This window comes from Falco biarmicus, chromosome 8 (genome assembly GCF_023638135.1).
Source record: "Falco biarmicus isolate bFalBia1 chromosome 8, bFalBia1.pri, whole genome shotgun sequence".
In the NCBI taxonomy this organism is placed as follows: Eukaryota; Metazoa; Chordata; class Aves; order Falconiformes; family Falconidae; genus Falco; species Falco biarmicus.
The window spans coordinates 54,013,571-54,034,102 of NC_079295.1; the positions used below are offsets into that span (position 1 = coordinate 54,013,571).

Genomic DNA, 20,532 nt, shown 5'->3' on the forward strand with positions numbered 1-20,532 from the left:
GTTAGTCTTTTAAATTAATACCTACAATTTTTCTACTGAGAAATTGTCTTTAAACAAAATCTATTTCATGTTTTACAGCTATCTAAACTTCTGTCTTAATTGGTCTTCATGGACTCCTTAGAAGCATCCAAGAGAGACCACAGTTTGAAAACAAATGAAGCTGAACTTTTTCAATTTTGTTTTTTTTTTCTCCTTGCCTTAGCTCAGCACTTGCAGAAACAGCTGCAAAAGTATGCCGTTTCAGTTCAGTGTTGCTCTCTTATGGAACAGGTGATCAGCAGAGGTACTACTGAAACACTTGTCTTCCTCAGCGACGTTTCTTGTACCCACTGCAGATTAATGGCTTACCTTGACTGAACTGAATCTTCTGGGTTTTATGGAAGAAACTTGACTTGGGTGTTAATGCACTTCATAAAACAGCTAGCGAAACAGTAAGACAACTACATGGGAGTATGTATGCAACATAACACTAAGCTGATGAAATGACCTTACTGCTTAGGAGATGAGTTGCACTGGTGTACTTCACATATTCATATTTCTCTCATAACTGTACAAAAAGTGATACAGAATTTTATTTATAGAGTCTATCTAACTTCATAACGTAGGGTGTTCATTGCTGTTTCTTTATTTAGTACTTGGGTGGCCTAATTCATACTCACCATGGCAACTAATGTTAGATGACACCTGCTAAATATTCCACTTCAGTATATCAGTCATGCCATATTACATTAAGTTCATTTATATTACTCTTAGCTGGCTAACAGTTAAGTGATTTTCCAGCTTCAGGGGAGATAAACTAGAAATATAAAATGTGTCAATTTAGACATGAATTTGTGATGATAAATTACCGTTCTTATTCGTATTGCTTCAGTATCTGTTAAGGCTCAAATTAGTATATTTTTACAGCAGAATAAACTTACCAATTTGTCTGAAACACCATTTTGTCAGGAGATGTCTTTCGTGAGAAGTCTGGAACATGGGACCAGAAAAACCCACTTTGGTCCAAATCCAGCACCTGTTTTGGACAACATGCTGTTCTTTCTGTGAATCAATCAGGTGCACTGTTAAAACTTTCTAGGCTAGCACAGCAGTGCTCATGATTCTGTTGTTGGACAGAGAGAGCGAGCATGCTTCTGTGCCTAAAGATAAACCCTTGTACCCATATGCAGCCAGCCCATAGTTGTTTCTTCTCTGAGGTTTTTTTAATAACCTCCCCATTACAGTCCTCCCATATCTATGAAGAATAGTTGCATAACTCTATAGCTGCCTTCCTGAGCTGTTTGAATACATGATTACAGAGGTCACCGCCTTCCCAACTTTGTTGAAGTCACTTCTCTCTCCCTGTTTTGATTTGGATTTCCTCTCTTGAATGTTGGTGATAGGGCTTGCACGTCAGTACCTTAAGCATCGATACAAATTGCTTTGCAGTTTCTGTGTAGAATACCTGTACTTTTACTGGTTAGGTTTACTTACTATTTTCCAGTGATGTCTGATATTAGAGCTATATGATTATAGGGAGGTCTGTGTTTTCTGTTTAGTCACAGCATCTGACTAATGCCTAGTTCAGAGACTTTTGTATCAATGACTTAGTGCTTGCAGAAATGGAATGCAGTTCCAGAGTGTTCATCAGTTCAGTGTCATTTGGTTTTCTGTAGGTTGTCTGAATCCTTTTTTTAGGCCTTCCAGACTTGCATATTTATTCACTGTCGTGTGGCTGCTGACTTGTCAAACTTACTAATAAGGTGATCTCAGGTAATTCGGGTCATAAGTTCTTTCCAGCTTGCTTGCTTCACCGTATTTCTTATTGTTTTAATAGTTTTGGTAATCCACTGTAGTTCTGACAGTCTCCAGTTTTCTCATGTGACCTCTTCTATTCAGTGTTTGAAAGCCCAAGTGCTGGGAAACAATTGCATAGGACTACACTGAGGGTCATAGGGTCATATACTTAGTACGAGTTACGAAAGTGGCAAAAGTTTATGTAATGTTGAAGAAGTCAAAATCGGCCTTTTTTTTTTTTTTATCTGACTATAAGGGCTTCAGGAAGTCTAAAGGTTTGAGTTCATTCAAGTCTTGTTACAGAAACATTGTACTTCCTTGCAGTGAGACACTAGGAGATAATTTTTTATTTTTTTGTCTCATAAAGCATGACTGTGCAGTTCTGTTTGTAATTCCAGGTTGCCACATCCTCCACTGGAATAGTCAGTGATAGAATTAACGGAAGCTTTTAGTGAAGGACAGGTTGCCTTGCAAAGCAGGTGTTGATTGAGGAGAGCTTTTATTAAGCTGGAACAAAATAGTCTTATTGCTCTGGTAGTAGGAACAGTTTCTTGTGACACTGAGCTGATTGATGTTTTGGTTTTGTATATAGTAAGCTGTAGACAAAATGAGAGGCCATTAGACTAATGGTGACAATGCCTTTACTGCCTTCATGATTTCAGAATGCATGGGATTTGGGGTTTCTTGACAGTTATTTAGTAATTTAGTTCATCTTGACCTGAATTTGAGATTATTTTTTCCCTGTGAGTCTTCCAAAGCCTTTTATTTTATTCCTCACGTGACCAGCTCACACAGCTCTGATAATTGTGTTGGGTTTGTTACCTTGTTGTGATAAAAACGGTAATGTAATGGATGAAACCGATTGTCTGCTAGAATTGTTGAAGTGGTACAGTAATTTGAAACTGGGACTGTAATTTCATGGCCCGTCTGAATTCTTTTAGCCCTTCATCCACCTCTCTTTGCTAGTTGGCCTACCTTAGTCAGACCCTTTCTTTGAAAGATAACGCTGGATGTGAAGAGAATGTTATAATAACCAAATTAAATATTTTATCAGTTAAAAAAAACAACCACAAAACAAGCTATTAACAAGTATTTTCTCAAAGGTTTATTTTTCATTGACATGATTTAAAAAATATGCAATTGCTAAATAGACACCATACACTTTTTGATGCAGTTCTGAAAAACAGAAATGAATTTTTAAGTTTGGGTAGACATAACTATGGTATTTGTTACTAAGTGCTAGATTTGTTACTAAGTGATGTGCAGCAGTACTTCACTTGTTTGTCTCAGGGTTAGTCAAGGAAATGAAAAAACAAAACAAAACATGCCACATGAGTTCAAGTAAGCATTCATTTGTCATGTGGTCTGGCATCATACCCACTTTACTATGTAGTATTTGGAAACCAAATACTTTGACCCCTGTGTTATATGACCTAGTTGTTCAGCATATAGCTACAAATACTGAAAATCAAGCTGTTACAGAATTTCAGCCCAGTGCATATACTGGGGCAATATATCAGGCTGCTAAACCACGTGATTTGGAAACTTGATGTGGTGAATCGTGGTCTTCCAAATTAGGCTAGTCACTGAAGTCATATTAAGGTCACTGTTCAGTCTTTATCCATGCTTTGACAGACAGCTTCATAAAGGGTATTTACTGTATTCTAACTGATCTGTAGTAATTTTACCTGTAGCTTTAAACAGATAAGGCAAGGGAGAGTGACAAAGCATTTTCATGCATGCATGAACTTGGGCACACTTTACGGCATGAATGTAGACTGGGGTTCTTAACAGCTGTGTCAGGTATTACAGCGTTACGCCATCCATTCAAGGATAAGTCTTAACTCTTCATAATAATACTGTCCCATTAATGTTCTGTGTAGTCTTCAATAAGATAATCTACTGCTATTCTTCAGGAAAGCTGATAATAATCTGTACTTTGTGTGGGCTTTTTGGCATGAGTAGGTGTAAGTGGACCTGTGCTATCAAAATTGTCTATTTAAGAAATATGTCCTAGTAGGGACATACAGCACAGTGAAAATGAATTGGAGAAATAATGAGTTTTTCTAGTCAGTAATTTTTCTTTTTGAAATAATACACCATATATAACTATATGCAGAGTTATTACCTACCCAAAGTGAACTGTCAAGTAGTTAAATCTCTTGTTCCCACTGTCCACTCCCCTGCAAAACTTTCCCTGCTTAAAATGTGTTGCTGCTGTTGCTTCCTAAAGTTGAGTATGAGGGAATACTCCAAGTGTGCTTAAAATAAAGTCCATGATGCTCTAACAGATGTGGGATGCTTGTGCTCAGAGATGTTAGTGTTACCTAACAGTTGCCCAAGACTTTGTATGGATCATTCCTTCATATCAGTAGTTCACTACAAGTTTCATGGCTGATACAGTATTAGAACTTCTGAAGATTTTTTAAGACAGTAATTGTTTTTTTTTAGAATTGTGCTCAGATTATTGCCATACTGTTTTGCACTTTAGTCCAGTAGTGTTAAAACTCGCATGTCCAAAGTGCTCTGAATTTGTGCTCATCCAAAACATGTTCTTATATGCCATTTTATATTGATATGCAAATATGGGAGTAAGGAGTATTTGCCAAGCTCTTACCTATCATAATACTCAAGGTTTCCTGAGAAGAGCCATGACTTCCAGCACTTTTCCTCGGAGATGCCAGTAGTAGCAGCTACTAGACTTAGAGTGGACATGATGTAGCCTTACTACTTAATCCTGTTTTCCTTGGAAACATTCCAAGGGAAATGAAAATTTACTTGCAGTGTTAGCAAAGTAAATAAAGCACAAGTTACTCCAGTACCCTAGCAGAAGTTTTAGTTTTCAGTAGTGAAATGGATGCGGCAACCTTCTGTGAGAAATTATATGCAGGTAGGCATGAAAATGAAATGTGAAGAGGTCCCATCTTATTTTTGTCTTGCAGAACTGATCCTGCTTTCCACCAGTGCAAAATGGTCAGGAGATTAAAATTTTCTTGTGCATATGTAGAAGTAGGCCAAATGGAGGTTGTGCAATCAACCTGAATTACTGCACTTACTAAGCAGAGAGATCCCTATAGAGGAACCAGATGCCTGCCTTGGGAGCTACATTTTAAAAAGCTTCCTTTTCATCAGCTTCACTTTTTCTGTGATGCTGTAACTAAATTTTCTTAGCTCAGTTGAAGACTGATCTTTGATCCTTTTTCCTTATACTGCAGTCTCTTGGGCACTGAACCATTACTGTACTGAACAATTACACTCAGCATCTGAACAGCATCTCATTTTTACTACTTCTCCATCTCTGTGTAGCATTTTTTAAATACTTTTATTGATTGCTCTTGCAATTGAAACTAGCTTCTGATCACTCCTTAAAAGGGCCTGGCTAGACAGGTCTTCTCAAAATGCGTGTTTCATGAGTTGGCGTCAGGTTGCAGTGTGGATATTAACCTTTTCATAAATTAGACTTTATCAAATAATACCATCAGCATGCTTTCCTAGTTGAGTCACTTGTAAATTGGGGGTATTTTTGTACATCATAGTATATTCAATGAATTTTTAGAAGGCAGAAACTGATAAAAATAGTGCTTATACTATCGGTATGGTCATTGACATGATGGAGGAAAACTTTTGATGTTTCATTTGAATGACTGCTTTAAAAATACATATTTTCTGCATCCCCTCTTGATGCAGGGAGTGACTAAAGGTACTAGACTGATCTGTAAAACAATACGATCCATAGCTCATCTATAACTTTCATCAAATTTATAACAATGCATTACAAAGTGCATAGTTTCTGCTAGAATCCTGACAGTAGGAAGGTACAGGCCAGTAGTTACTGAAACATATCCAAATATAGAATCTTTTCTCTATGATTTTGTAAACATTTTATTTTGCTATCCTGGCTAAGCTTGGAATCCTGTGAGTACCAAGGAATTTGTCAGCTTTATCAGTGGTAACTATTTTCCAGACAACTATGCATTAGTCTCCTGGAGTCATTGCCTAAAGTGGAAATAAAATGTCTATATAGATCTTTTAAGCCCAAGCTACCACTGTGTTTGAGCTGAATTTTGATTTTTTTAATTTTTTTTATCTACATACTCTTATTATGGGGTATGTTGTTGGTATATCTTGTGCATCACTGTTGTTGGAAACTTAGGACATCTCCAGGAGGGAGTTGGTCAGTGCCTTATCCCTTGACACCTGGTACTAGGTCCCTGCCATAAGGACTAGGTGCCTAGCAAAGGCACAGTGCAGCCCTTTGCTTGACAAGGTGTGAATCTTTCCAGTGATGTAGCAGTACTCAGCAGAGCTTCATAAACAGATTTTCACACAGCTCTTGCTTAACTGAAGGGATCTGGAATGTCCAGAAGGACTGTAGAGAAGAATGTTCAGGTTCTGTCTTTCAGTGTCTCTTTAAAGTATGGAAATTCCCAGCCGAGATTTGCAGAAATGAAAGGTGCGACTCCAGGTCTTCTCAGACAGCTTAGGTGGGGAAATACTATCCCCCAGTTAGGGATACATAAAGTAATACTATGATGGAAATGCTAGACATGGATTGGAAAGAAAAATATGCATGGGAGGCCTCCTGCTTGTTCTCACAGCAGTGGTAACATTTGGGGGTTTTGCCCCGAATTGATATATCTGATACTTACAGGTGGGTTTCAGTGTTTGGTTGCAATTGATATTTTGCTAAATTTGTATTTTTACTTCTATGACACTTAAGTGATTCTCTCTTCATTATGTTGAAAACCTGGTAAAGAGTCGTTTATCTTCTACTTGGTAGGACAGTAGAATGTGATTGCTGTTTGTTTAAATTTGGATAAATGAAGCAAGGCAGTATATGAGCTAACTGCACAGGCTGCTTTTGTCTGTTGCAGAGAAGTCATACCTAAAAACAAAGTCTAAAGCATGTAAATATGTTTATGTGAAGTTAAATAATGCAGGAAATGATGAGACCGTAAGGTGTTCTGCAGATGAGTTTCACATCAGGCTTGGTACATGCACCTCAGTATATTGATGTTCTGCTTTGATTGCATTTTCATTTTGGCGTTTGTCATTTCAGTTGCTGCTGAAGTACAGTAGTGTTCCCTATTAAGGGAAAATTAAGGGAAAATTTATACACACACTTGCCACTTCTGTATTCTGTTCTGTCCTCAGACTTCGTTTCCAGGAAAAATTAGACACTATAGTTTTTGGTTAGCTTTCAAGATTAAACATTAGTCGGCAATGTGCCCTTGCAGCCAAGAGGGCTAGTGGTATAGAATCATTTAGTTTGGAAAAGACCTTTAAGGTCATGAAGTCCAACTGTTCACCTAGCACTGCAAAGTCAACCACTAAACCATGTCCCTAAGCACCAAAGCACCACACCTATGTGTTTTTTAAATACTTCCAGGGGTGATGATTCCACCACCTCCCTGGGCAGCCTGGTCCAATGATTGACTACCCTCTCAGTGAAGAAATTTTTCCTAATACCCAGTCTAACCTTCCCTGGCTCAACTTGAGGCTGTTTCTTCTTGTGCTATTGCTTGTTACTTGGGAAAAGAGACTGACCCCCACCTGCCTACAGCCTCCTGTCGGGTAGCTGTAGAGAGCAATAAAGTTCCCCGTGAGCCTCCTTTTCTCCAGACTAAATAACCCCAGTACCTTCAGCTGCATCTCACAGGACTTGTGCTCCAGCCCATTCCTCAGCTCCATTGCCCATCTCTGGACACACCTCAGCACCTCCGTGTCTGTCTTGTGCTCGGATTTGGGCCCGTGCTGGGGGGATGATCACTGCTCCTGTCCTGGTGGCCACACTATTTTGGATACAAGCCAGGATGCTGTTGGCTACTTTGGCCACCTGGGCACACTGCTGGCTCATGTTCAGCTGGCCATCAGCCAGCACCCCCAGGCCCTTTCCCACTGGGAAGTTCCCTCTGCAGAGCCTCCTGCCCTCCAGCAGATCAACGCTCCTGCCCAACTTGGTGTCATCTGCAAACTTATTGAGGTTGTACTCAGTCCTGGGCTGCATTAGGGTTCCTGCTAATCTGAATAATGAATTTCCTTTGTTGCAGGTGGTATGGTCAAGAAAAGGACTACAATGTTCTAGTTATGGATCTTCTTGGTCCCAGCCTCGAAGACCTATTCAACTTCTGTTCCCGCAGGTTTACAATGAAAACAGTACTTATGTTAGCAGACCAGGTATGTACAAATCTTATTGTGAGAAAGTTAAAAACCTTGACATATTTGGTTCTTTTTAAGTGGGTTAAATAATGGTGTTGTATGTAGCTAAGTGAACACTTGACCTATAAAGGAATGAATGGTGGCTTCTTTGTGCTGTGACATACAGACTGAATGTAGGCCTGTGGTGGGAGGGCAGCACAGATACCAGCTCCTTGATGTTGCACATCTGACGAGGGCAACTTTAATGTATTGACAATAATATGGATGGATTCATTCTCAGTATCAGCCATAGGGGTGCTGTAAGGTCTGAAGCCGTCTCCAGTTACGGTTGGTCTGATTCAATAGAAACCTGTTGTATGGTGGCCAGCTGCAGTGACGGGTGGGCAACATGCAAGTCTGTGGGTCTGTTCTTAATGAACGTCACAATGCGTTCACAACCTCCTGCAATTTCTAGTACCAGACCATGAGTTAATAAATACTGTTTTGATTGATGCAGTACTTAAAGACAGTCCTTAAAGTTGTTAGTGGAGGTGCCACTCTTATCTCCAACTTAGTCAAGGCCTCTAAAATTGAGGGCTGTTAAATCTTTTTCTAGCAATTGATATTTTTTTCAATGTGGTCATGAGAGTACAGCGTTTGAAATAGCCAGCCATATTTATTTCTTGCTATTTAATGAATAGCTTGATTGTGCTATCTTCAGCTACTTGAAAGGCAGTGAGGGTTTCTTGAGTTGAATTTTCAATGGTAGTTTAAATTTCATCTGATGTTATGTAATTGATGTTAGTACCAAGTTGTCACTTAGCCAGATGCTTGTAGAATCCCAGGCTCTTGGCCAAGGAAGCTCACGGCATTTGTGTGGATATGAGGTCAGCTGTCCCTGTTCTCAGCTGCCTTAAGTGAATGGTACGGTTGCTTTAGAGAGCCATTTGCCTGCTCAGTTAGCTAAAGTCTGGGTGTTAGAGCATCTCCAGGGAATCCGTATGGTTTTTCTTGCAGTATTCCTTTGGATGATGAACTCTAATTAGGATATCAGTGCACGGAAATGGTTTTTAGGGCATAATCCAGTAGAACAGCTGTCAAGGGTATGATGTTGTAACAATTCAATGCACTAAAGACTGCATGAAGAGTGTCTTAGTATCTGGAAAGCTGTACCACGTAAATGCGTGTGCTGTGATCTCATGCACAGGAAATCACATGATTGTATATGATGATACAGATGTGCCAGAGTTTCTCTGCATCTTCACTGCTGACTGTTATTCCTGGATCACAGTACCCTAGACATGACAGTATGGGCCACAATCAAGTTGTTCCTTGCTCTGTGAAAACTGTTACCTGGACAAGTGATGCTTGATGATAAATAAATAACTGGGACAGGGGAGGGAGGGAGCTTTAAAATTGTCTTGTGGTAAGTATAGAAAACCTTTGTTTGAAGTAAGAAAAAAGAAATTGCTCTCTAATGGGACACTATAGTTAGAACATCAACTTGAATGTCTGGGAAGTTGTTTCAGGTATTTAATCTGCCATTTCCTGACCAAGATTATGGAGTCTTAACATGTAAGAAAGATACATTTATTTGAACAGGATAAAAAAAAGACTTGGTTTTCATTAAGCAAATACATAAACTTAAGGTCCCCAGGAAGGTAAAACTAAAAATTCGTATTTTCATTGAAGGTTTAAGTGAATTGTATTGCTCTCATTGAAATTTTACCTGTTTTGTTGTTGCTGTTTTTTTACAGATGATCAGTAGAATTGAATATGTGCACACAAAGAATTTTATACACAGAGACATTAAACCAGATAACTTCCTAATGGGTATTGGGCGTCACTGTAATAAGGTTAGTCTAATGCTGTTTGTTTAAAAGATCCAAAGGAAATGGCTATGTTAGTTGATTCAAGATGCACAACCTTCTTGAAACTCATTGCTAAAACTGCTGTTTTTGATGCTAAACCGTGCTTTGATATGAGAACTTGGGTTTCTCAGTGTCTGCTTCTAAATGCAGTGGCATACACATGTGGGTCTCTGACCCACCCTGTGAGATGCATTTGATTGCAAGATGATTGCAACAAGATCATAAACTAACCCTAGAGAATACTTAGCTACTTTTCTCAATGATGGAGTTTCATTATAGAAATGACTATTGTAATAGCGTTTTTTTTCCCTCAATGATAAAGTCAAGTCTTGTCTTTGGCTTTGGGGCTGACTTCCTGGGTTGAAAAGAACTTGTGCCAACGTGGGAGCTCCTGACCTACCAGTCATCAGGGCATTAAATCCTGCAGTGACAGACTGGTAAAGAGAACTCTTCAGCCATCAGAATTGTGGATATGACTAATAGCCAACATGTAGATCAGTTGCCTTTATAAATAAATGAAATTATGCAAATATATTGATGGAAAACTGTTAAGTTGTAGAGTACCTGAATATGTTGTACAAGAAAAAAACTGCTCTCAATTTACTTTGTGGGGGGAAAAAAAAAGGCGGGGGGGGTGGGTGGGCTGAGGTTGTTGCACTTGTTTGGATGGGTAAACGTAGTCAGAAGTGCATGTTTCCTGTTGAAAACCTTATATAGAAGAAAACACTATTTTATTTTTAGTTCTCGGGAGTGAAATGTGCTTAATCCTGCAATTTGTATGTCGAGCTCGGGCAGACAGGCAGCATTGGCAATGCATTAAGCATGCTACTTAATAGAAATTAACTTCAGGACAAATGTACGTGATCAAGCTGTTTATTGGAAGCAAGATTCCCACTTCTCTATATGCCATCTGAGATTGTCTCATCTCTTTAGGCACTACTAGTATTTAAAATGTTTACCTTTGTTTGCCTGTATGAATGCCAACTTCAGGGCCATGAACATTAGAAGGGGAAAGCTTGAGTAACATGAGATAACAGCTCTTGTCTGAAGAGGTGCAGTGCACTGAATGTTTAGATACAACCATTGTTGGAAAAGCTTGTAAGTCCAGCTGAAAGACAGTCTTTATGTAATCCTGTTGCTGTTAAACTTTGCTTGTTCCCAAGTTTCATACTTTTAACTCTGTAGAGCTCTATTTTTCTCTGCTGTATAGAGCAGTTAGGCTACTTAATTTTCTGGCATGACTTAGAGTATAACTTAAACTTCAGGGTTTTTTTTCCCCTAATTTTAGTTTCTGATTTCCAGTTCTTTTTGGGCCATTTTTCTATACTTTTGCACAGTCATGCTAGGTTGGCATTGCTGCACTCCGTTTCATCTTGATGTGGATTAATGGCCTAGAAATTGCTGTTGTGCTTACTTTAGTGGAGGAACACATTAGATTTGCATCAGCTGAAATAAAAAACAAAATTGCCTGTAAACCATTATATTTTTTTCTATTAGTAGACTAGTTAGGGAACCACACAATGATATGGTGGTAAACGCTGTGGGCAGGGGCTTTGTTACTGTTGCATGGTGGTAGATGTTAGGGAGGTAATTCTTGAAGGGAAGTTCAAATTGATAGATTTACATGAGCAAGGTGAGGATTTGGTTGCTTCCGTTTAGAATCAAGTGCTTTATCTAGGGAGCACTTGTCATTGTGCAGTATTTACTTTGTTTCTTTTTATAAGTGTATTTCTGGGTTTTTTAGAGATTACTGTACACAGTTTAAAGAAAATCAGCCACAAAAACTAGAATAGCATGGTAATCTTGTTCCAGTAGCTTCCTGTCAGTTATATTTTTCAAAAAGTTAAATTAATTTTTTTCAAATTTTGATTTGGTGATTGGGAGAAACTTTGCTCCCACCTTAAAAGATGAATTTTCAGCTCTGCTAGAAATAAGCCCTGCATGCTTATGAAAGTAAACTTTAAGGTGACTAAATGCCTTCTACCTCTTCCTTACTGAAGATTTACTTTTTCTAAATGTCTTTTGGGGGAAGGGCAGTTTGTGGAACTAAAGGATGCTTCTGTAAGCAAAACTTCGATTTCCTTTTTTAATAGAGCCAAATGTCACCATTGCTATCCCTGGTCAAGGCAGTGCCATTTTGGAGCGGCTCACAGTTTGAAATTTACCTTACCACATCTTTCAAATTTTCTCCTTGGAAAAAAAAAAATAAAATAAAAACTAAAAATACAAACATACATAATTTTTTGAAAACTACAGTGCTTGGTGGAAGAAGGATGGCATTTGGCTACCCTGTTCTTTCTCGAACGCCTCGGTGTTGCCTGTCTGCGCCGGCCATTGTTGCAATGTAAGCAATACTGTTTGATGCACTGCCACCCTCTATTGTTTGTTCAGTGTTTAGAATCTCCAGTGGGGAAGAGGAAAAGAAGCATGACTGTTAGTACTTCTCAGGACCCATCTTTCTCAGGATTAAACCAGGTCTGAACTGTCTCCTATTCCAACCTCAACCCCAAATTCATGTGCTTTATTTTTGTTTTGTTTTGTTTTTTTTCTTTCCTGGAGAATGTAGACCTTGCAAAAGCACCTCTTATGTTGGCATTATTCAGACATACTTGGCAAACATGTAACATTACTAAGATGTTTCCCTGTGGCGCTTGTTTAAATTGTGGAATTATTTCTAAACTTGATATTAAAAAGGGCTAAATGTACGTGATTTCTTTCAGATGCAGAAGCAGGTTTTATTTTTGTCCTTTAAGACTTAAAGGCAATATATTGAATGTGTTGAAGGATAGATATGCCACTGAAGTGAAGTAGCAGGGCTTCTGTGTAGGGCTGTCTGCTTGCCTTCCTGTAGGATTCCAGCAGTGTATTTGAATGCACGTGAAGTTCTTTATCGCTTCAGCCAGGCTCCTTCCCTTGCAGTTTTTATTCAAAATCTTTCCAAATGTGTAATGAGGACTCTCCTGTTTTCATTCATTGTGCTTATAAAATGAAAGGACTCCAGCTAGCTCTTGTCTTGGAGAAGCATGCGCTTATCTTGTAGTGTTAAATGTAGTACTCCTGACTTTAAGAAGAGATGAATTGGAGAGAAATGAAGGCATATGCCAGTTCATAGCAGGACAGCTGGAAATTGCTGAATATGAATCATAGCTCAGGAGTTGGGCCATAGAATCAGACCGTAGCTTTCCACAATGATAGTCTTCATGTGTTAAGTCCCAGGCAGCTAGCTGCTGTATGCAAGCTGACAGGTTTCTGTTGTCTGCTTCTGAAACTTTCTTATCTGTTGAGGCACAGATTTTGATCTACTTCTCTAGTTGCTCTTGGCAAAAATCTTGCCCTACTTATCCAGTTTCCTGGTGGTTGTGCAACAAACAGAATTAAGGTGGTATGAGGTTATATGTGGGATTGTCTGTGTTCCTGCTGGCTGGCATCAGTACGTTCTGTGCTCATCCAAATCAGGCTGTATCTTCCAACTTCGTGCTTTGCAAGATGGACTTACTCCTTTGTCTTCCACCCATCTAGAGTGAGAAATACAAAATGAGCTCAAGCTAGGGAACAGATTAAACTTCCCCAGATAAATCAAGTGTTGTAAAATAATATCCAGTTACTAGACTAGCATAAAACAGGTCTTCGTTGCTGTATTCTTTTTTTTTTTTAAGAGGTTCTACCCATACATCTTGAGACAATGCAGAATTACCTTGTTCAGGTCTCATATAGAGAGGTCATAGTAGCTGTGGAAGAGTCGGAATATCATTACTTCTATAACTCTTCTGAAGAAAATAGTCTTACCCTGTGTGTGCTAAACAGGGCTAGATGCCAGCTATTTATGTATTAGAAGCACACTTCCTGTGTTAACTATTTTGATTCATGAACTGTGACTTTGTCCCTTCATACCATTAATTAATGGCAAGATCCCCAGGATTACAGAAAGCATGCAAAGACTTTGAATTGTTTGAAGTGTTTGTAACCAAATGTGCAGTAAAAATTTTGACTGATGTGTATAGTGTTTGGTTTTCCTTCTTCAGGGCATAGTATTTTGTTTAAACTAATGGGCAAAGGCCCTGCAAAAGTAGCTGTTGAGAAATACACATTGGAGGCTGTCATCAGATCAGAAAGCTTTAATCAGAAAATAAGGGATTGCATTTGATCTTAGGCTTTGCTTCTAGGGAAGTTGCATTTGCAGTATAGTAATCACATAGAAGCTTTATACTATCTGCTTTAGGAGTTTAGTATCAAAATGGCCAATTTAGTGCACAGACATGCCCTCCAACTACCAATAAGTTAGAAACTACCTCTAGTGGTAGCTGTGGTGGGTGCACCAAAGACCCTCACTTTCCTGAACTGTCTGGCCAGTGTAGTTGACTTAAACTGGGGTTTACATACTCTTGCTCAAAGCATTCTGGGCTTCCAAGGGTGACTTTCACTAGAACATCAAATATAGAACCACTTTGCTTTGTGGTTGCGAATAAATCATGGCAAGACTTCCACTCAAGGTTTTCTGCTCCAACATCAGTAGTTTAAGTTTTTAGCTTTGTTTTTTCCTGTATAGACTGCTATAGTTGGAAAATACTCAGTCAGAATTCTAAAACATACCTACTATGCAATTCAGAAATTTTCACTCTTTCAGCATCTGTGATACTTCTGTGTCAAGTGTCACTTTATAATTCACAGCACTTCCAGTGTGCCAGAGTGATCCTTTATTTCAGTCTTGCATGCAGGTATACCTGCGTATCAGTCTCTGGTACTTGGTTGCATTTAAAGCTGCATCTTCTGTTCTGGACTCTCCTTCAAGGTGATACCGAATAGGTTTTTTACTGAGAGTTTCTTGAACCTTGCGTCTTCTTTCCATCATATCATTCCCCCACCCAAGTTACTCTGCAGTATTCATTAATCTGGGGGGGTTGTAGTCCCTGATCCTGTAGCATTAATCCAGCAGTGGAATCCGGAGCTCAGCCTGATGATTTGTAGCTTCAAGACTGATTACTAGAATCTGCAATGTTCCTTACGTACTTCTGCCTCAGCTTTTTTTGCCTAGTCCTGAAATCTTGTCACAAGAAGGTACAGTCTGTATTAACCTTTGTAGATAGGCTGGCTGTTAGCACGCTAATTAGCACGCGCTCAGTTGTTGCTAAATACCAAATCATTGGGCAAGCTGGGTTATTAGAAACCTAAATTGGATTCCATGTACTAGGCTCTAGCTTCCTGGCTGTATTAATATCATCAGCAAGTGTGTCATGCTGCTGTGAGTAGCGTTCTGGTAGTCTTAAAATGAGCATATGATTGAATGCAAGATGTCTTGTTTGCTGTCAAAGGTTTTGGCCTTCTGCTCTGCAGAATGGCCAGTGTTCTTTGAGACAGAGAGAAGAATACAGAATGTATATCATTTGCATTAAGCTGCTGAGCTGCCGTTAGCTATCTGTATGTGTAAACTGCTTTAGTGTGAGTGGGTTTTTGTGAAGTGTGCCTTTGCACATGTTAGTTTCCTTCCTAAATTGTGCACTGTAGTTACTGAGCTAATGTGATACAAACTGCAACAGTAACATAAAATAGTTGGAGAACTAAGATACAGATGCTGAGTAGCACGATCTAATCTATTCTACTGGATTGAGAAAAGGCTTGAACTAATTAACTATTAAGTTTTTTAACTGGCTAGTTAAAGCTAGTTGTGACTCTGCATTGTTACTGCTTTCTCTTAACTGTAGGCTGTTACATTGTGTGGATGTCTCAAAATGTAGTTAATGCCTAGTGAAAGAGGTTGGGGATTCCTTGTATTGTATAGGAATATAATCTATTTTCATTTTTCTTTAAGTTATTCCTTATTGACTTTGGTTTGGCCAAAAAGTACCGGGACAACAGGACAAGGCAACACATACCATACAGAGAAGACAAAAATCTCACTGGCACAGCTCGATATGCCAGTATCAATGCACATCTTGGCATTGAGCAGAGGTGAGTTCAAGGAGATTACTGCTGTGCTTTTGGAGGCTGCAGGTTGATCTTATTTGTAAGCTTCTGAGGTGTCTGAACTAATTTTGTATGAATAAGTGTATATATACCTTTGCAAGTGCTTTTCTTTTTCGCTGCCTATGAAAGGGTAGGTGGAAAAATCCAAGTACCTTATTTGCTTCTTGGAAAGTCTTTAAGTCTTGCAAGCATGAGGTGGATGTTCTGTATACTGTTGGTTTAGGGTTTTTTTTAAAGGATAAGCTATACTTTCATGTGGATCTGTCAGAGGATGTTCACAAATAAAATGGTGCACTTCTTGATTGTGTTGGTACTTGTTGATGCCACTGCTGACTGGCTTGAGATGCAGTTCTGTAGCCAGAAAGGGTATTCTAAAGCTGGTGTCTGTGTCCTGTTATCTCAGTCTCCCTTCAACAATAAACTATTGTTTATCCTTTTGCCTGCAAGCAAGACTTAAAGATCTTCTACTCCACTTGCACTGTATTTTGATTTCCGGTATATGCAGCCAGTTGTGGCTCTTATGTATATATGTACACGTGTGTGTGTTTATATGTTTGAGCTTTGCTTAATCAAAAAACACATTTTTATCACCTGGATCAAAAGCATATTGCTACTACAGTATCTTGGCAGTGGTCCAGTGGAGATTGCACTTCGGGTTGTTTGGAAGTGTATTTTAGGTGTTCATGAGATACGAAGTGATGCCTCTCTTCTCTTCCTTACCTTTATGCCTAGATATTGTAATGTGTAAGTGTAATGTGGCTTTACCACATGATGCTGAGGTCACGTAGACATAGTTAAAACTTCCGTGAATGTCTGTGCCTCTGACCTTCAATTTAATCAAGATGGGAATGACAGAATTTCTAGTGGTTGACTTCTACAGAACATGTAACTTACAAACATTTAGTGCTTTAAAATGTTCCATGTTTCTTCCTCTTTAATTTCCTTAAGGTTCCTTAAGTGTATATTATTGTGTGTCAGTATCATTATGTAAGCCTACTTGACATGTGGGTCAGGTAGGGTAAATGATGGGTATCGTTTCTGAAGTAAGTACATTTTGTAGAGCCCAAGCCATTCTTGCAAGAGAATAGCTGTGCTAGCACCTTACAACGAAGGGAGGGAGCTGCAAAGGGCTCCAGCTTTTGAATTTACTTGGAGGTCTTGTGCCATCTCTGCTGGTACTGGGAATTCTAAAATAATTAGAAATGTAGCTTGGTGCATGCTGGAAGCTATTAAACTGCCTAAATCAAGCCAACAGTGAGGCAAACAAATAATATGTTCCTGTAATCAAGAGAATTCAGTCCTGAAGCTGATGGCAGAATATTTCAACTGTTAGTACTGTACTTCTGTTACAGAACACGTTTGCCTACATGTAATGACAGCTGTTCTCAAGGAGCTGTTTGGAATGTTACCCATTTCTTGTTTCAGTAATGGAGGGTATTGTCCTTTTTTCAAATCTTGGAAATCACTTTGGATCAGTATATGCTCACATGTAATATATCCATTACAGATTTTACAGAACTACAGTGTTTCCTAATACAAAATAATGAAATTAAACATTTAAACAATGAACTGGATTTGGGATGGAAACTATTAGTCCCTTTCTTACTTCTGAATTTACCACTGCCTTCTCAGAAAATGTAATTTTATATCATGGCCTGATACTGGTTCAGTGAATTCTGTTGATGATTAAGATCTGCAATTCTGATAGAATTAGCAGGTTTTGCAGGTTGGAGTTTATGGTCTTTGTATCATTTTTCATCCCTCTGTCTTTGGCTGTGTTTTCACGTTATAGCTGAGATGACCTCAGAGCTAGCTGCTGTCAAGAGGAGTGAACCAGTTATCTCTTTCCTGGCCCCTGGGCACAGATAGTGCTTTTTTGGCCTTGTGGCGAAATTATTTAGGGGAGGCAAGCTGATTTTCTTCTGGGATAGCTCTCTGAACTGGTTCTTCAAAGGGTCAGAGAGCTGGAACATGAGTTGAGAAGGTGATGGGTAGACCATTCTGGTGATTATTAGTGGTTATATTGGGCTGGCTATAATACAAAACATCACCTAAGACTTCCTTCCTCTCATACCAAGATCTGGAGGTAGATTTGTCAGAGTTCTTACAAATTGTTTGTTCTCCCTTCAAGGGAGCTGTTTTACCCTCACTCGTATATATAATGCTGTTTGCAATACTGCTCTCAGCCTTTTGCTTCCTTGTGGGGGTAGTAGGTGTGTCATCTTTCCTGCTGCCATTTAAATGCTTTTCTTGCAGATCTGGCTGGCTGGCAAAGCAGCAGCAATACCTGTCAGGTTCTCTTGATAAGGGAACTGGGAGGAGAAAAATAAGTTATTTCTCTGTCTTAAATAGATGTCAGCTGCAGAGAGGCAGTCAGAGGAAAAATTTGATTCTACCACAGCTGGGAAGAGGCAGCTTTGCCAAGAGGAAAAAAATCATGGAGCATTTTTTCCATTTCAGTGAACTGTACTAGGCTTAGTAATCATGAAAGCTGTGTAGCAAAGTATGATGGCGTTCGTGTGGCTGAAGTGTGGATCTGGAGCATATGCAGTACAGAAAACATTTGAAGCCTTTTAGATGAGAGTTTGCGTGCAAATTCTCAGTGAAGTCTGTGGATGGATAACTTTGGAGTTCTGTAGCTGTCTTAAAACAGACTTCTTGTGGGAAGAAAGCAGAGGCACCTCGGATTGATGCATGCACCTTTCTAAATATTGCTTGTCTGTTAAAAATCACAGAGATAATTCAGGGTCTCTTAACAGAAGTGAAGAAAGGAATTACACCCTTCTGGGGCTAAATGTTCGGTATCGCTCCTAGACTGAGGCAAGGTTCAGGGAAAAATCTTCCAATGAAGTTAAGGCTAATGTCATTTATCTCTTAAAATGCATACCATGGTTCCTACAGGTAAAACTTTAGTTTCTATCCAAGCTACTTAATTAAATGGGAAGGACATTTATTTAAAGTTTCATTTCTTATGTTCCGAAGTGTTTATGTTTCCCAAATTATAATGTAGTTGCAGATGGAAACTTACTACACACAAATACCTACTGACTATTCCTTGCCTGAAAAATGATTAGGATCGCCTTCCTGCTTCTGAAGAGTTTTTACATGCCTGCTAGTGGAATTCTGAACACCTAGATGTCTTAACTGTGTTAGAAAGATACCTTCCTTTGCACCAAAGCTTAGGTTTTATTCTTTAATTATTATTATTTTTTGTAAATTTTGGAATGCTTGCTCTGCTTGGAATAAAGTATGAAAGGCAAAATTTGTAATTCATTGTGTTGTTGTTTTCTTCAGTCGTCGGGATGACATGGAATCTTTAGGCTATGTATTGATGTACTTTAACAGAACCAGTCTGCCTTGGCAAGGACTGAAGGTAGGTTATGTTGCCTTTTTTTCCCCCCTACTCTTCTCCCTTTTTTTTTTATTTTTTTTTTTTTTTCCATGTTTGGGTATCATGCTTCTGCCTGCTGGTCTGGATAGGTGGTTTTATATAATGTTTACCTTCAGTTCTACAAAGCAGCTTTTCCCAAGGCATGATATTTATAGAAGCTAGAAGAAAGGTTCTTTCTGCTTCTCGTGTAGCAGGCAAAATGTGTATTGTTTGACTGCCTTAAATTTTATGCTAAACAATAACTTACGTCATCTTTGCAAATTATTATTGTCCTGTTGTAGGCTGAGGCCCTTTTTGGGAAGAGTAGAAAATAACATTGTTAGTGGCTTTTTGAATTGCTGTAGAGAGCATGGAAATAATCTCTCAGCTAGCAAGTCCAGCTTTATTGGTATCTTAGTCCAGTTTATGGCATGACTGAATAATGACTAGCTGCAACAGACTTTTCAAGTATGTTCATGTGTGGTAGCCAAGTACAGGCATGGCAAGTACTTCTTATTTCTGTTACATGGACTTTAGTAATTTGTTTTCATGTTTTAATTGGTTTTCTTCCTCCATGTTAGAGTTGTGTAACTAAATAGTGTTGCAGCTGCAAGTTTTCTAAAAAGGCAAGCAGCTTGTGAAACTAGAGCTCTTCAGCTGCAAATGAATGTAATGGCTGCTTACTGAAACACGCAGGCAGCCCTTGAATGGGGTGCTGAGTGGGAATTAATACAACTTTGGCAAATGTAAATGCAAGTCTGGTCTATTTAATGGACAAAAGCAGCAGCTAGAACTACACGAGCTGTGCCATGTGATGGAAGCATTAGACTGCGACAAATGGTATTAAACTGTGTCCAAATCTTAATACCAGATTGACCTTCATTCTCTTTGCAATAAGTGTGTGGGACTTGGAGATTTCACATAAAATACTTACGGTTGACCAAAGGATTTTCGTCTTTTTTTTTTATTTTTTTTGCTACTGTCCTTGTTAATCCAGTGTTGCACAGTATCTCTTATATTGTGACCTCCATGTTCCACAGGCTGCAACAAAGAAGCAAAAGTATGAAAAGATTAGTGAAAAGAAAATGTCCACTCCTGTTGAGGTTTTGTGTAAGGTAAGAGTTTCAAAATGATGTCATGCTATGAAATGGAAGTTCTTTTCTTAGTGTTCTGGTTGTGGTTTTGTTTTGGTTGTTTTTTTTTAAACTAGAGCCAATATATTAGTCTCAGATGGTGTTTGCTGCTGAATAATACTTCTCTGGCAGTCATGGGTACTTTGTGTTTGCCCGTGCAGCAGGGCTGTGAACGTGTGTAACAGGCCAGGCATTTGCTGCTATTTCTTAGCATAGTTCATGCCATCATTGTTCCAGTTCTTGGTGACTTGTCAGTTGAGCGAGTTCTCCAGCTCTCTTAAGA

The 20,532-nt window shown here is 38.9% G+C and overlaps 1 protein-coding gene across 4 annotated transcripts in view; it reads left to right on the forward strand.

Annotated features, from left to right (window-relative positions):
• CSNK1A1 (casein kinase 1 alpha 1) overlaps positions 1–20,532 on the forward strand; it is a 37,191-nt gene that overhangs the window by 6,641 nt on the left and 10,018 nt on the right. For 2 of the 4 annotated variants that reach the window (XM_056348303.1, XM_056348302.1), the window contains exons 3-8: positions 7,827–7,953; positions 9,672–9,770; positions 12,177–12,260; positions 15,592–15,731; positions 19,041–19,119; positions 20,157–20,231. In XM_056348303.1, coding sequence (XP_056204278.1) covers positions 7,827–7,953; positions 9,672–9,770; positions 12,177–12,260; positions 15,592–15,731; positions 19,041–19,119; positions 20,157–20,231 — 604 coding nt within the window. The remainder of the gene's footprint in view (positions 1–7,826; positions 7,954–9,671; positions 9,771–12,176; positions 12,261–15,591; positions 15,732–19,040; positions 19,120–20,156; positions 20,232–20,532) is intronic. The other 2 variants (XM_056348305.1, XM_056348304.1) reach the window with 1 other exon arrangement.